At 39.4% G+C, this 15,572-nt stretch overlaps 1 protein-coding gene across 1 annotated transcript; it reads left to right on the top strand.

The window, feature by feature from the left end:
* The first annotated feature begins 5,402 nt into the window (after positions 1-5,402).
* Positions 5,403-8,076, top strand: LOC134368199 (melanoma antigen preferentially expressed in tumors-like). The gene is made up of 3 exons (XM_063084742.1): positions 5,403-5,692; positions 6,155-6,754; positions 7,563-8,076. The coding sequence occupies exons 1-3, from the start codon at positions 5,403-5,405 to the stop codon at positions 8,074-8,076; spliced, it is 1,404 nt and encodes a 467-aa protein (XP_062940812.1).
* Positions 8,077-15,572: the final 7,496 nt, after the last annotated feature.

The raw sequence follows: 15,572 nt of genomic DNA, 5'->3' as shown, positions 1-15,572 counted from the left end.
TCAGCAGCAAAGCAGCAATTTAGGTCAACCACAGGGCTCCAGTGCTGGTTCCCTTAGGAAGTTCCCCCGTTTTAGAAGTAAACAAAGGACAACAAATTAGTTTAAGTGCAGAGCTGAAGTGATGGGAACAGCGAATCATCCAAAGCAGGACTGAAAGAAAAAACAAAAAACCCACAGATCAGAGACAAATTTCTGATATGAACCAGTAAAGGACTAACACCACCAAAGAACACCTATAAAACCTAGAATGGCCGGAAGCCCCCTGGCTCCCAAGCTGGGATGGGGAGAGGGCCAAGGACCTCAGCCATACACCACAATGACCGCATCCAGCTATGACCACCGGGCCACCACCGGAAGCGACTCAGGCTCTCGAGCCAGGATGGGGGATTGCCAAGGGCCTCAGACATGCCCAGACCAGCAACAACCACATAGCCCCTGCCGAAGTGCCCTGGGCTCCTGAGATGGGGTGGTGGCAGCCCAGGGCCTCAGTCACGTGCTCCCGACGTCCGCACCCAGTCAAGTGACCACTGAGCCACCACCGCTGCTGGATGTCCCCTGGGCTCCCCTGCCAGAATGATGGGGGTGCCACAGGTCTTGATCACAACCTCCTCCTTCCTTCTCTTCCTATCCTATCCCCCTCCCCCTTCCCCTCTCCCCCTTTCCCCCCAACTGCTCTGCAAACACATCTTAGAATTAAAATAATAATAATAACAATTAATAATTTTTTTAAGAAAGTAAAAGTTACTCCCCCAATTTTTTTTAAAAAAACTATATTTTTTAATAATGTTCACATAAATATGTTGCAACAAGATTGGGAACCTATTACCTAGAGCCATTAATTTTAAGATTTGTTGGCTATAGCTCCTAAAAATAATTTACATATTGAAATGTAGTTTTCATACTCCTCTAGCTCTAACCTTTGTAAACTAAATATGCCAGAAATATTAACTACACCACATTTGATATCCAATTATCATCTCCAGAAATATTTCCCCCAAAAGATTGCCTTACAGCTAGTGAAATTGTATGCTATTTTCCTGAGTTTACGTATCCTGATTGGAACTTTCCTTACAAAACAGGAGATTACATTTTGAAACTAATCAAAAAAACTTAAAACCTTTTCAGTAATCTTTTGAACAAAATAAACACCGATTACTGCTTCATTTTCGATATAGCTCTGATATTCGGTGATTTTTTTTTTTTTTTTGATTCCACATTTCTCAATGTGTAATCACCTGATTACAAGCAATACTGTTATTAGTACCTATGTTAGTTCAGGTTCTATGAGAAGCAGATACCAAGAAAAGACTTCTGTAGAAAAGATTAACCATGGGAAAAGCTTGGGAAGGATAAAGTGGAAGGAGCAGCAGAAGACAGGAAGAGCCCTCAGACTACCCACAAGAAGGATGTTTTTGAAAGCAGAGGGGGAAGAAAGAAGGATTAGATGGGAAGACTTTCAAACTGTCCCACAGTTCTAAGGTTTCTGACAGGTTGATGGAGATACTATGAGCCAAAGTTGCCTGTTAGAAGAGTCCCCCATCCCAAAAGAACAGACCTGCACTGGTACCCACTAACTGCACTAGTACCCCCCAGTCAGTGATTATCTGGAAGCAGTCTGAGGGAACCATGGCTTTGGTGCAAATGCAATGGTAGATTCAGAGGGGCAGCAGCTGGGGCTGTCAGTCAACTGTGCTCCCCATAGCAGGATATTCAAGTGGCACATTTTCATAGTCACCACAGTCCGTCTTTGTACTGCATGGATCTACTTCTCCATGCAGGTCCAGAGAACAGCTCCTCCCTCATTCCTGTGGGCCGCTGTTCACGAAGGGAAACTTAACAGGGGAAGGACAGGGGACGAACTGCAGCCCCTGTTGCCGCATTTGGTCTTTGGGCCAGAACTGGTAATTATTCTCTTTCTTTTCCACTACCCATTTTAAATTTCCCTCATCCTCACTTATTATCTCAACAGGTCTTGAAGGCTTACCTTGTCATGTGAACCCAACCTTTATTCCTGAGGGGTTCGAACCCTTGGCAATGACATTATCCATTCACAGGTAAATGGAGCAAGAGAGTACCAGGAGGCACCCAGGTAGATTACCTGGTTCCACGTGTATTTCTCCCTGATCCATTGTATGAATGCAGTTCTACCTTCTCCTACTGATCATAGTCAGTAATTTCTGGCACAATGTGCATTCCTCTTCTTGCCTGCTGGTTTCTAAACGCCAGTGCTCGTTGTTCATAAGTTGTTATGAATGCCAATGCTTGTAGTTCAATGCTGGTTGTTCAAACCCCTGCTGTAAACCTTGTGGGCCATTGTGATGGAAAGTAGGCACTTTCCTTCTTCCACCCTTGATTCCCGATCTCATTTTTCCACTTAGGTCCAAAGCCCAATAGAGAGGTCTTTGGTTTAATACACATACTGTATCATGGACGATGGCATGTGGAGTGTAGTAACATTAATAAAGCAAATGTATTTCACAGGGCCTAGCTTCCAAAGCCCTGTAGTTTCAGGTATAGCCTAATTTTTAAAATTTACATATAGAAATGTCAAGCTTGCAAAATACAGGAAACTTTCCCTAGGCTAAAGTCTCTGTTGTAGATAAAGAATTGCAACACACAAAATTGCTGGCTCAACAACAGATGTCCTTGGTTAACCTAGTGATTGATATGTTAAGAAAGTTGCTTGATTTTTGTGTAAAAATGCTAAGTAAATTGCTGTAAGAAAAGACAGTGTTTGCTAAAAACAAGCTTTTGTCGGTGGATTGACTTAACCTTTTGCAAATTGCATTATGGAATGTCACTTTGTTTATTTCACTGATATAACTAGTTTCCATTTGTTAAAACGATACTTAGCCATAATTCTGCCCATATCCTTGTGTTCTTTGTAATGATTAAATCAACTGAATTTTCTTGTGAAACTTCCTTGTGTTTACAATAGAAGCGAGAGGCTAACTTTGAATTGCCGCTGTCACATTCAGTTTTCTCTTCCTAATGGGGAAATTACTGAAGTGCAGTCCTTCCGGGCCTCTTGATGCATACATAGGGCTTTGAGTAATTGCATAATTCTTTTTTTTTTTGTCTCCGTTATGCAGGGGGAAGTGTAACAATGGCACCCGATTTTCACAGTGTTGTCTTTTTTTTTTTTTTTAATTTTATTTTGTCGATATACATTGTAGCTGATTAATGCTCCCCATCACCAAAACCTCCCTCCCTTCTCCCTCCCCCCCTCCCCCCCAACCATGTCCTTTCTGTTTGTTTGTTGTATCAACTTCAAATAATTGTGGTTGTTATATCTTCTTCCCCCCCCCCGGTTTGTGTGTGTATGTGTGTATGTGTGTGTGAATTTATATATTAATTTTTAGCTCCCTCCAATAAGTGAGAACATGTGGTATTTCTCTTTCTGTGCCTGACTTGTTTCACTTAATATAATTCTCTCGAGGTCCATCCATGTTGTTGCAAATGGCAGTATTTCATTCGTTTTTATAGCTGAGTAGTATTCCATTGTGTAGATGTACCACATCACAGTGTTGTCTTTGATTGGTGCTTTAGCTTTGTTCTGTGAGGTCAGTTGCTTCCAGATGGTTCAGTATGTGATGTGATCAGTGGATCCCCTCTTCATGGACCCATTTCTGCACCTTCTCTATGGTGAAACGGCTACCATGTTCCAATGCTCTGCTGTGTGAGATTCTATGCTTGTGGATCAGGCACCCCAAAAGCCCCCAGATAATGGTTCTTAATGAGGCTGTTCAGGCAAAAAGGCAAACCCATACCCAGAATAGGCATGTATCCCTGTAAGCATGAACCACTGACCTTTCCAGGATGAAAAGCATCCAACATAGTCAACTTGCCACTAAGTGGTGCCCTATTAGTCTGCTTGGATTTGTTTGTTTGTTTGTTTGTTTGTTTGTTTGTTTGTTTTTACTGTTGTTTGAGTTCCTTGTATATTCTAGATATTAATCCCTTGTGGGATTCATAGTTTGTGAATATTTTCTCCCATTCTGTCGGTTGTCTTTTCACTCTGTTAATTGTTTCTTTGGCTGTGCAGAAGCTTTTTAGTCCATTTCTATTTTTATATTTTTATAAATATTCTGATCCGAGGTAGGTCTCATATCCTCAAATGCTTGTTTGAATATGATTAATTCTGTTTGAACTGTTCACTTAGTTTCTTTCCGCTTTATGGTTGTTTGCTTTGTGAGAAGTTTTGTTTCCTCATCTTTTTTTAAGAATGTTTTTGTATGGAATTTCTTTCTTCCTTTGGTGTATTTGTATGATATTGGTTTGTTTTACAAAAATCCTACTTTAACGATGCCAATTTTTGTCGGGATAGCAAAGTCCAGGCCTTTAAGCCTTTTTCTTTGCTTGTTTTGGTGGCAGAGGGAGAAGTTTTGAGTGCTCTGATTCTGTGGTTCTCTCATGTCCTGCAAGAGCATTTTTCTTTTCCATTTTTGTTTTTTCCCCCTTTTGTTTCTTTTCCCCATCATTACTAAATGCCAAAGGATGCTTCACCCTTCCTCTTTGCCGTTTCTCTTCTTCTTCCATTTTTTTTTTTTTTTTTGTGGTGGGCTGATATGGGGATCCAAACCCTTGACTTTGGTGTTATAACACTGTGAAGCTATTTTTAAGTCTTGTAAGTCTTCCCTACCTCTTTAAATGTCACATATTTTGAAGTCTCTTCTCTATAGACCCTGCTCTTATCTTCCAGGATATCTTTTTGGTATTTTCAGACTTATCATGGGCCTAGTCATTCTGGCCGTACTTTTAGATCAACTTTAAGCTTGCCATCTTTCTTCCTCAGTATCTCTTGCAGCTCTTCTTGGTCTGTCTTTGCTTGCCACTAAGCCCACTGATGAGCGTGTGACAGATCATGTGCTGGAATATCGTGCTTTTTCTCGTTTTACTCACAATTATTTTGAAGTTTTGTCATCTGTTTCTAAGTGATGATGAGTATGTGCTTTTGGACAGATTTACATTTGTTTTTTCTTGGTGATTTGCATCATTTTGGAAGGAAGTATTGAGAGGCAGGTAGATAGATGGTCAATGTTGTCTTCTGCTCACTTACCCCTGATTTCTACTGACATTTTATCTTATGCCAATATGTATATGTATGAAGGCACACACAAACGTAAACACTTACACACACACTCGAGTCTATTCCTATTCTATGTCTACAGTGGAGGTCTCCTGAGGTGGATGCCTGATTCACCATCTACAAGGGTACTTCAAAAAGTTCATGGAAAAACAGAATTAAAAGATAATACGGATCTTTTCATGAACTGTCTGAAATACCCAAGTATTTATTCAATAAATATTTTCTCCACTGCTAACCTTGGTGGCAGATAAGGGACTGTGGATGTCTTCTCAGGATTTGTAAATATTCTTCACTCTGAAGCAGGTTCATAAAGATGGACAAAAACGCCCCAGCCACACTACTAGACCTTGCTGTACGAAGTCTGCTGAGTAATGAACGTGTAGCTATCCATGCCCTTGAAGAGCTCCCAAGAGTCATGTTCGCTCCGTTTTTCACTGCCGCCTTCTTGGGTGGTCATAAGAAGGTACTGAGGGAAATGGTGAGGATTTGGCCCTATCCCTGTCTCCACGTCGGGACATTGAGAGTACGGGAGTCACAATATGACAATTTCGAAGCTATGATTGACGGTCTACAGATCCTTCCTGCCCAGAACTCTTCTTCTTGGTAAGACTATGTATAATAGAGACATAGTGAGTCAGCAGGAGGGTATGAGACGGGCGTAGGAGACGGCCTAACAGTCTTTCAAAGGTAGTTAATGGTGAATGCTGAGGATCTCTGTGAGGCTGTTGGTGGAACATTTGGGGTCACTTTAAGGACTCTGATGTCTTACAGAGTTGATTATGGAACAGAAGGGATTGAGGATACTATTAATAGATTATGCCTCCTGGGTATGATTACATGGAAAAAGGACATGGGCATTGAGACTGGGATCATCAGAAGAGAAGAAAAGATGGGGAAAAGAAAGAAAGGCGCTAAATTTTTATGGAAAAGGCTTTGTTGGTAAATGGTGTATGGACTGAAGACCAGGGATAAAGGGATTTTGTTTCAGCTTCCCATCATTGATCCTGCTGGGTTGTATTAAAATCAGCTACCTCTCAGATATTCTGTCTTCTCCTCTCCTTACAGGGAGCCAAAACTGAGGATTCTAGATTTAAGTCAGAATCCAGGCTGCAGGACCACATGCTCTGAGATCAGGACCACATTCCCTTTCTGTTTTCGTTCATGTGTTCACTCTCAGCACTCTATCGTGAAAACAGAAGAAGCCCCACAAAGAGTTAGGTGCCCCGGAACTGTAAATTCAGAGTCTGAGCCTCAGTCATCCAGGGAACCTGTGGAATTATTAGTGAACATTTCCCTAGATAGTACCTGGAGAACAGGGCGATTTCTTTCTTTACTTCGAAATAAAGTAGAGCAGAGCTTTGGGTCCTTGCACCTCTGCTGCAGAGTTTTGCAATTTGATGGAAGGCTTGCCCACGAACACATCCTGCAGCTTCTGGATATGGGATGCATTGGTCACCTGAAAGTGGATGACATTTATCTGAGTCAAGTCACCACCCTTTTGGCTCAGATGACCCACCTCCACAGCCTTAGTATGTCTCACATCCGTTTTACATCTTGTGTGAGGAGACGCTTTGGGACTTTTCTCACCCATCTTGGGCAGATGAACACCCTTCAGCAGATCCGTTTGTATTCCTGCCGCACGCATCCGCTTCAGGAACTGCTCAGGTGAGGAGCTGCGGAAAGACCTGGGTTCCCTGAACCACCCCGTTGTTAAGACAGGAGAGCAACCATTCTTGGATATTCCTAATCTCCTTGTAACCCATTCCTCCTTCCACCTCAATATGGGCACTGCTGGGTGTATGAAACTGGCCAGGCTAGAGAAGCTAGAAAATTATGATGTGATCATTCATTCTTTCAGTCAGTCAGTCGACCATGTGCAGACACCATGATAAGTCTGTAGATACATTGGTGAAAAAGACCCAGTCTTTCTCCCCTTGGAGTTTACAGCCTTTTAGGGAGGAAGGGGAGACGTTCAGATGGAGAAATGTTTTATGCTGTGGCACTGATGCACCTCATCATGGTCTGGCTAGAACAGTTAATACTGCCAGATCATTTTGCTCCTGTATTTTACCCAAGCGTTAGGCCCTGAGTAGAGAGCTTGTCATTTGGGTTTTGGTCAAAGGGAATCCTTAGTTGACTGCTTTCCCAGTTCCCTCCCCACCAAATAAGTAAACTAAATCCACCATTGATTTCATTGTAAGTACTAAGTGCATTAAATTTTTTTCCACTTAATCTTTCCCACAACTCTACATAATAGTTGCTATTGTGCATGTTTTAAAGATTTAAGAAACTGTATCTGAGAGTGGAAAAGTAATTTTCTTAGAGTCTGATTCCAAAGCCCACATTGTTAACTGCTGTTGCAACATATGTGCAAATTAGTTTATTCTAGAGCCGTAGATACCTCTAACTCAGGACTCCTTGTCCTGGTCCAATCCTCATTGTGCAGAAATAACTTTCTTTTTTCTGTCTACAGATACCTGCCACCTCAGTTGGATGCATTGTATCTCTCTTTCTGTGGACTTTCTAACAGAGGCATCACTGTCCTGTCCCAGAGCCCTGCAGCCACCCATCTAAGATTGCTGAGTCTCAGCAACGTCGAGATATCCCGGGAACTTTCTGAGTCCTTCCAGACTCTGCTGGCAAGTGTCTCAGGCACCCTGGAGTATCTACAGATAACTAGTTGCCTGATAACTGATTCTACTCTCACTGCTGTCATTCCGGCCCTGAGCCGCTGTTCCCACCTCTGTGTCTTTAGCTTCGCCTCCAACCCCATTACAATGCGTGTGCTCACCAGTCTTCTGCAGCACTTAACAAACCTGACGGAGCTGAAGCGTGTAATTTATCCTGTCCCTGTCCATTGCTATGAACAATTGCATAATCCTCGCAGTTTGAACCGACAGAAGCTTTCTGAAGTGCAGGCCCAATTGAAGGCGATGCTGCAGGTGGTAAAGCGGAATGACATGCGCTGGACCAGTTCTCCTGAGTGATTTTCATGGTACAAGGACTTGATTTAACACTGACGTGCGGCCATTAAAGCACGTAGTGTTCTCACCTGTAGCCCAAGTTTTAGAGACACATATGTAAAATTTTATAGTTCCAGGAACCTCGCGTTAGGAAGATTCCATGTGTAACTGACCTCTATAAAAATAAAGAACTCTAAAGAAAACAGAGGGCTTTGAGAGGTCCTATGGGTCTCTTACCCATTGTCCTCCAAATCCTCCTCCTTGCTCCTGACCACAGTGTTGGGTATGTGACATTGGCTGACCTAGTCATGGTATACCATTTCCCTGTCCAGACTAATTGGTTCACTTACAGGTACTTGACACAAGTCAAAAGAGTTGAAACCTTTTCTTGATGATATTTTGGAATAGTTGGTGGTTATTGAAGCCAATAATTTTACCCTCCAAGGTCCTTTAAACTTCTCATATTTATGACGGCCTTAGGCTGCTTATGAGAAACTATTTGCATCTAAAAGGAAAAAAACCAAACCAAAACAAACAAGCCAAACCTATGTCCACTACCTACTGGTGTCTTTATCAGTCCGTTGCTACCTCCTTTCTTAGGTCTTAGAAACCTGTGGCTCAGTCGTTCCTTATATCACACCCATTCACCAAGGATCTCTTATTAGTTCAGTACTGTTCCAGGTGCTAAGAATAAAAAGGCAAATAAGACAAAGCCCCTACTTCCAGCCACTCAGAATACAGCTGTTCCTATGATTTGTCTGTTCCCCTACTCTTTCTTAGGGCGTTTGGGAAAGTTATTTAAACCCCCTGTACCCCAGGTTTTTTTTTTTTTTTCCACACACTCTGTTCAATCCACGCTGGCCTCTTTATGCTGTTGGATAGCTCCTCAACACTCAGGTCATGGCTTTAATGTTACCTCCTCGGAGAGGTTTTCTCTTACTTCCCTTTACTTATTGTACTTCCCTTACTTCCTTTGCTTCCCTTACTTTACCATGTTGTAGCTCTCTCTCAATGTACCATGTATGTTCCCTTCATGGTACCCATCGTTCCATATGCATTTGCTCCCTCTGCTCTTACAGCAATAATTTGTGCATATCGTTTACCCGTTGAAGTGAAAGCACTGCACTTCAAAGACTTAGTAAGAGAATAGAATGTTAAAATAACTAATTAAATATCTGTTTGTATGATTACACATTAAAATGGTAAAACATTGCATTTCAACGACTTAGTAAGAAAAAGATGTAATATTAATTAATAACTTTTTCTAATCGTTTACATGCTGAAATGCCAACAGACTGAATGTCAATGAGTCAGTAACAAAAATGAATGAAAAGTTACTAATTAAAAATTAATGTACAGCATTCCCTGTTGAAATGAAATCAGACCACAATTTAAAGACTTAGTAAGAAACAAGTTGCAAGGTAGTTAATGTGTTTATACTGTTTCCATGTTAAAATGATAACATACTTTTTTCAGACTCAGTTAAAAAAATAATTAAAATTAAATAATTTTGTTCTTGTTGGTTACATGTTGGAATAACATACTGTATTCCAAAGACTTAGAGAAAAGAATGTAAAAAATAATAATTAATAAAAATAGTTAATAATGTTTTTATTGCTTTCATTGTGTAATGACAACATACTGCATTTCCAACTTAGAAAGTAAAACATGTTAAAATAACCAAAACAGAATTTGTATGTGTTTTTTTCTTGGTGGAATAACAGATGTGGTTTTAGTTTGCATTTCCCTGATGATAAGTGATGTTGGGCATTTTTTCATGTATCTGTTGGCCATTTGTGGGTCTTCCTTTGAAAAATGCCTATTCAGCTCCTTTGCCCATTTTTTAATTGGGTTACTTGTTTTTCTGTTGCAAAGTTGTTTGAGTTCATTGTGTATTCTGGATATTGATCCTTTGTCCAATGTATATTTTGCAAATGTTTTCTCCCACTATGTTGGTTGTCTTTAACTCTGTTAATTGTTTCTTTTGCTGTGCAGAGCCTTTTTAGTTTGATATAATCCCACTTGTTTATTTTTCCTTTAGTAGCCCATGCTTTGGGGGTTGTATTCACGACGTCAGTGCCCAGTCGCACTTCCTGGAGTGCTTCTCCTATGTTTTCTTTAAGTAGTCTTATTGTTTCAGGGTGTATATTTAATTCTTTAATCCATTTTGAGTTGATATTGGTATATGATGAGAGATATGGGTCTAGTTTCGTTCTCCTGCATATGGATATCCAGTTATCCCAGCACCATTTGCTGAAGAGGCAGTCTCTTCCCGAATGTATAGGCTTGGTGTCTTTGTCAAAGATCAGATGGCTGTAGGTGGGTGGGTTGATTTCCGGATTCTCTATTCTATTCCATTGATCACTCTGTCTGTTTTTATGCCAGTCCCATGCTGTTTTGGTTATTATAGCTTTGTATTATAGCTTGAAGTCAGGTAGTGTTATGACTCCAGCTTTATTTTTATATTTCTTTCTTTCTTTCTTTCTTTCTTTCGTTCGTTCTTTCTTTCTTTCTTTCTTTCTTTCTTTCTTTCTTTCTTTCTTTCTTTCTTTCTTTCTTTCTTTCTTTCTTTCTTTCTTTCCCTCCCTCCTTCCTTCCTTCCTTCCTTCCTTCCTTCCTTCCTTCCTTCCTTCCTTCCTTCCTTCCTTCCTTCCTTCCTTCCTTCCTTCCTTCCTTCTTTCTTTCTTTTTGCTCAGAACTGCTTTGACTATGAATGGTCTTTTGTTATTCCGTATAAATGTCTAGATAGCTTTTTCCTTTTCTGAGAAAAATGTAATTGGAATTTTCGTGGGGATTGCATTGAATTTGTATAGCACTTTGGGTAGTATGGACATTTTCACAATGTTGATTCTTCCAATCCAAGTGCATGGGATATCTTTCCATCTTCTTGTGTCCTCTTTAATTTCTCTCAACAGTGGTTTGTAATTCTCAGTATAGAGCTTTTTCACATCCTTGGTTAACTCTATTCCTAAGTATTTTATTTTATGGGTGGCTATCGTAAATGGGCAAGCTTTCTTGATTTCTCTTTCTGCATGTTCACTACTGGAGAATAGAAATGCTACCGATTTTTCTGTGTTGATTTTGTATCCTGCAACTTTGCTGAAATCATTTATCAACTCCAAGAGTTTTTTTGTAGAGGCTTTAGGCTGTTTCATGTCATCTGCAAACAGGGACAGTTTGACTTCATCTTTTCCAATCTGGATGCCCTTTATTTCCTTCTCTTCTCTGATTGATCTGGCTAGTACTTCCAACACTATGTTCAATAGGAGAGGTGAGAGTGGGCATCCTTGTCTAGTTCCTGTTCTTAAGGGAAAGCTTTTCCCCATTCAGAATGATATTGGCAGTGGGTTTATCATAAATGGCTTTAATTATGTTGAGATACTTTCCGTCTCTACCTAAATTGTAGAGAGTCTTTATCACGAACGAGTGTTGAATTTTGTCAAATGCTTTTTCAGCATCAATAGAGATGATCATATGGTCCTCGTGTTTGATTTGGTTGATGTGGTGTATCACATTTATTGCTTTGCATATGTTGAACCAACCTTGCATCCCTGGGACGAATCCCACTTGATCACGTTGTATAATTTTGCGTATGTGCTGCTGTACTCTGTTAGCTAGTATTTTATGGAGGATTTTTGCATCTATATTCATCAAAGATATTGGCCTGCAGTTTTCTTTTCTTATTATATCTTTGTCTGGTTTTGGTATCAGGGTGATGTTTGCTTCATAGAATGAGTTTGGGAGAATTGCCTCTGTTTCAACCTTTTGGAATAGTTTGTAGAGAACTGGTGTCAATTGCTCTTTGAATATTTGGTAGAATTCTGCAGTGAACCCATCTGGTCCTGGGCTTTTCTTTGTTGGGAGCCTTCTGATAACAGCTTCAATCTCTTTTAGTGTTATTGGTCTGTTCAGATTTTCTACATCATCATGGCTCAGTTTTGGCAGTTTGCGTGGGTCCCGAAATTTAGCCATTTCCTCCAGATTTTCAAATTTGTTGGCATATAGTGGTTTATAGTAGTCAATAATGATTTCTTGTATTTCTGCAGTATCAGTTGTAATACCACCTTTTTCATTTCTAATTTTTGTTATTTGGGGCTTCTGTCATCTCCTTTTAGTTAGCCATGCTAGTGGTTTGTCAATTTTATTTATCTTTTCAAAAAACCAACTTTTTGTTTCATGGATCTTTTGTATCATTTTTCAGATTTCTATTTCATTTAGTTCTCCTCTGATCTTAATGATTTCTGTCCATCTGCTAAATCTGGGTTTGGATGGTTCTTGTTTTTCTAGTTCTTTAAGTTGAAGTATTCGATTGTTTACTTGCCATCTTTCCATTCTTCTGAAGTAAGCATTTAATGTGAGAAATTTCCCAGTTAGTACTGCTTTTGCAGTATCCCACAGGTTTTGGTATGATGTATCATTGTTTTGATTAGTTTCAATAAATTTTTGATTTCCTGTTTGATTTCTTCTTGGACCCATATGTCATTAAGTAGAATGCTCTTTAATTTCCATGTGTTTGTATTGTTTCCAGAATTTCGTTTGTTATTGATTTCTAGTTTTAATCCATTGTGATCTGAAAAAATACATGGGATAATTCCAATTTTTTTGAATTTGCTGAGACTTGATTTTGACCTAACATGTGATCTATCCTGGAGAATGATCCATGTGCTGATGAGGAGAATGAATATTCTGAGGTTTCTGGATGGAATGTTCTGTAGATATCTGCCAAGTCCAATTGGTCTAGAGTGTTGTTTAGATCTTGTGTTTCTCTGCTGATTCTTTGCCTAGATGATCTGCCCAATATTGATAGTAGGGTGCTCAGGTCCCCTGCTGTTATGGTATTATTGTCTATCTCCTTCTTTAGGCCAATTAGAGTTTGCTTTATAAATCTGGCTGCTCCAACATTGGGTGCATATATAGTTATGGTTGTTATGTCTTCTTGATGGATGAATCCTTTTATCCTTATGTAGTGGCCCTCTTTATCTCTTTTTATGGTTTTTAGTTTAAAGTCTATTTTATCAGATATAAGAATAGCTACTCTGGCTCATTTTTCATTTCTATTTGCATGGTATATCTTTTTCCATCCTTTCACTCTCAGTCTATGTGTGTCTTTATGGGTGAGGTGAGTCTCTTGAAGGCAGCAAACAGTTGGGTCCATACTTTTACTCCAGTCAGTCAGTGTCTGTCTTTTGAGTGAGGAATTTAATCCTTTTACATTAAGAGTTGTTATTGAAAAGTGTTGATTTACTCCTAGCATTTTATTGATTTTTGTTTGGATGTCTTAAGTGTCTTTTGTTCATTTCTTTCTGATTTAATGTTTGTCTTCTGTTTTTGTTGGTTTCCTGGGTTGTAGATAAACTTTTTTTTTTCCTCATTGTTAGCATTTTTATTTAACTAGTGGGTTTTGAATTTTCTTGAGTTTTTATGGCAGTGGCAGTTATTATTCAGGTACCAAAAAAGAAAGACAGTGTCTTTTGCAAAGTAGACGTTTTCAATTTTAATGAAGTCCAAGTTATTAAAGACTTCTTTCATAGATTGTGCCTTCGGCGTTATATATAAAAACCCCAAATCATCTGGGTTTTCTCCTATGTTCTATAACTTGCCTTTTGCTGGGTCTGTGATCCAGTTTGAGCTATTATTTACAAAGACTTAACGGGTCTGTGTCTAGATTCAGGTTGTTGCATTTGGGTGTGCAGTTGTTTCAGCACCATTTGTTTTAGAGACTATCTTTTCTCCATTGCATTGCCTTTGTCCCTTTTTCAAAGTTCAGTTGACTATATTTGTGTGGATCTGTTTCTGGCCTCTCAATTATATTCCAATGCTCGATCTGCTTATTCTTTCACCAATACCACAGTGTCTGGAACACCGTTGCTTTAAAGTGAGTCTTGACATTGGGTAGTGTCAGTCATTTGACTTTCTTCTTCCTCTTCAGTATGGTATTGGGTATTCTGGGTCTTTGCTTCTCCATGTAAGCATTAGAATCCATTTGATCATATTCACAAAATAACTTGCTTTGATGGTGATGAATCTATAGGTCCGTTGGGAAGAACTGATATCCTGATAACATCTTGAGTTTGTACCCAAAAACACAGAATATGTCATTTATTCAGTTCTTTGACTTCTTTCTTTGGAGTTTTGTAGATTTCCTCATACAGATCTTATGGGTGTGCATGTGTGCGTGTGCGTGTGCGTGTGTGTCTGTGTGTGTGTGTGTGTGTGTGTGTGAGAGTGTCAGTATAAGTGTGTATATCTAGGTGATCCCTAAGTCTTTTGCATTGTGGGGTGCTAATGTAAATTATATTGTGTTTTTAATTTCAAATTCCAATTGTTCGTTTCTGGTATGAAGGAGAACGATTAACTTCTTTATATTAACCTTGTAACCTGCAACCTTGATTTAATTGCTTATTAGTTCCATGAGCATTTTTTAAATATGTTTATTTAATCCTTCTGATTTTCTACACAGACAAACATGTCATCTCTGAGCAAAGACAGTTTTATTTTTTCCCTCCCAATCCGTATACTTTTTATGTCCCCTTCTTGTGATATTGTGTTACCCAGGATTTCTAGTATGATGATGAAAAAAATTGGCGAGCAGGAACATCTTTGTTTTGTTCCTCATCTTAGCAGGAAAGCTTCCAGTTTTTAACCATTAGGTATGATGTTAGCTGTAGGGGTTTTGTACATGTACCCCTCTATTTCAAGTTTGGTTTTTGTTTTTTTGGTTTTTTATTTTAAATCAACTTTATTGAGTCATAATCTATACATAAAATGTGTCCATTGTAAAACTGTAATTTGAGGAGTTTTGTTTTGTTTTGTGTTTTTACCCCACCCAATTATGCCCCAACTTTCCTCCCCATCTCCCCCCCCGACCCCCACTCCACTTTGTGGCCTTAGGAATGTTCCCTCCATCTGTAAGACCAGCACACTATTGTGGTCTTTCTTTCCTTCTTTCCTTCTCTCTTAGCTCCCACATATGAGTGAACACATGTGGTATGTGTTCATATCCCTATGTGCTTTGCTTATTTCAGTCAAAATAAGTTACTCCAGGTTCATCCATGTTGTTGCTATCGGGAGTGTTTCATTCTTTTTTACGTCAGGGTAGTATTCCACAGTGTATATATACCCCAGTTTCCTGACCAGTCATCCATTGATGGACATTTCCTTTTGCTCCATATCTTGGCTGTTGCAAACAGAGGTGCTCTGAGGTTTTTCTTTCTTTTTTTTAAAGTCATGAGTGGCTGTTGGATTTTCTCTAATGTTTTTTATGCATCCATTGATATGATCGTGTGGTTTTCCTTCAACAGCCTGTTGTTGTGGTAGATTACATTAATTGATTTTCAAATGTCACATCAGCCTTGCATACCTGGAATAAATTCCACTTGGTCTGGGTGTAGAATTATTTTTACACATTGGTGGATTTGATTTGCCAGTATTTTGTTGAGGATGTTTGCATCTATGTTCACGAGAGATATTGGTATGTAGTTTTATTTTCTTTTTATGTCTTTGCCTGGTTTTGCTATTTA

This window comes from Cynocephalus volans, chromosome X, assembly GCF_027409185.1.
Source record: "Cynocephalus volans isolate mCynVol1 chromosome X, mCynVol1.pri, whole genome shotgun sequence".
Taxonomy (NCBI): domain Eukaryota; kingdom Metazoa; phylum Chordata; class Mammalia; order Dermoptera; family Cynocephalidae; genus Cynocephalus; species Cynocephalus volans.
The sequence above is the reverse complement of the archived record's forward strand: the minus strand, read 5'-3'. Positions and strand labels throughout refer to the sequence as shown.

Coding starts and splice junctions, on each gene's coding strand:
- LOC134368199 (XM_063084742.1), top strand. CDS start 5,403: ATGGACAAAAACGCCCCAGCCACACTACTAGACCTTGCTGTACGAAGT. Junction 5,693..6,154: donor GCCCAGAACTCTTCTTCTTG/GTAAGACTATGT, acceptor CTCTCCTTACAG/GGAGCCAAAACTGAGGATTC. Junction 6,755..7,562: donor CCGCTTCAGGAACTGCTCAG/GTGAGGAGCTGC, acceptor TTCTGTCTACAG/ATACCTGCCACCTCAGTTGG.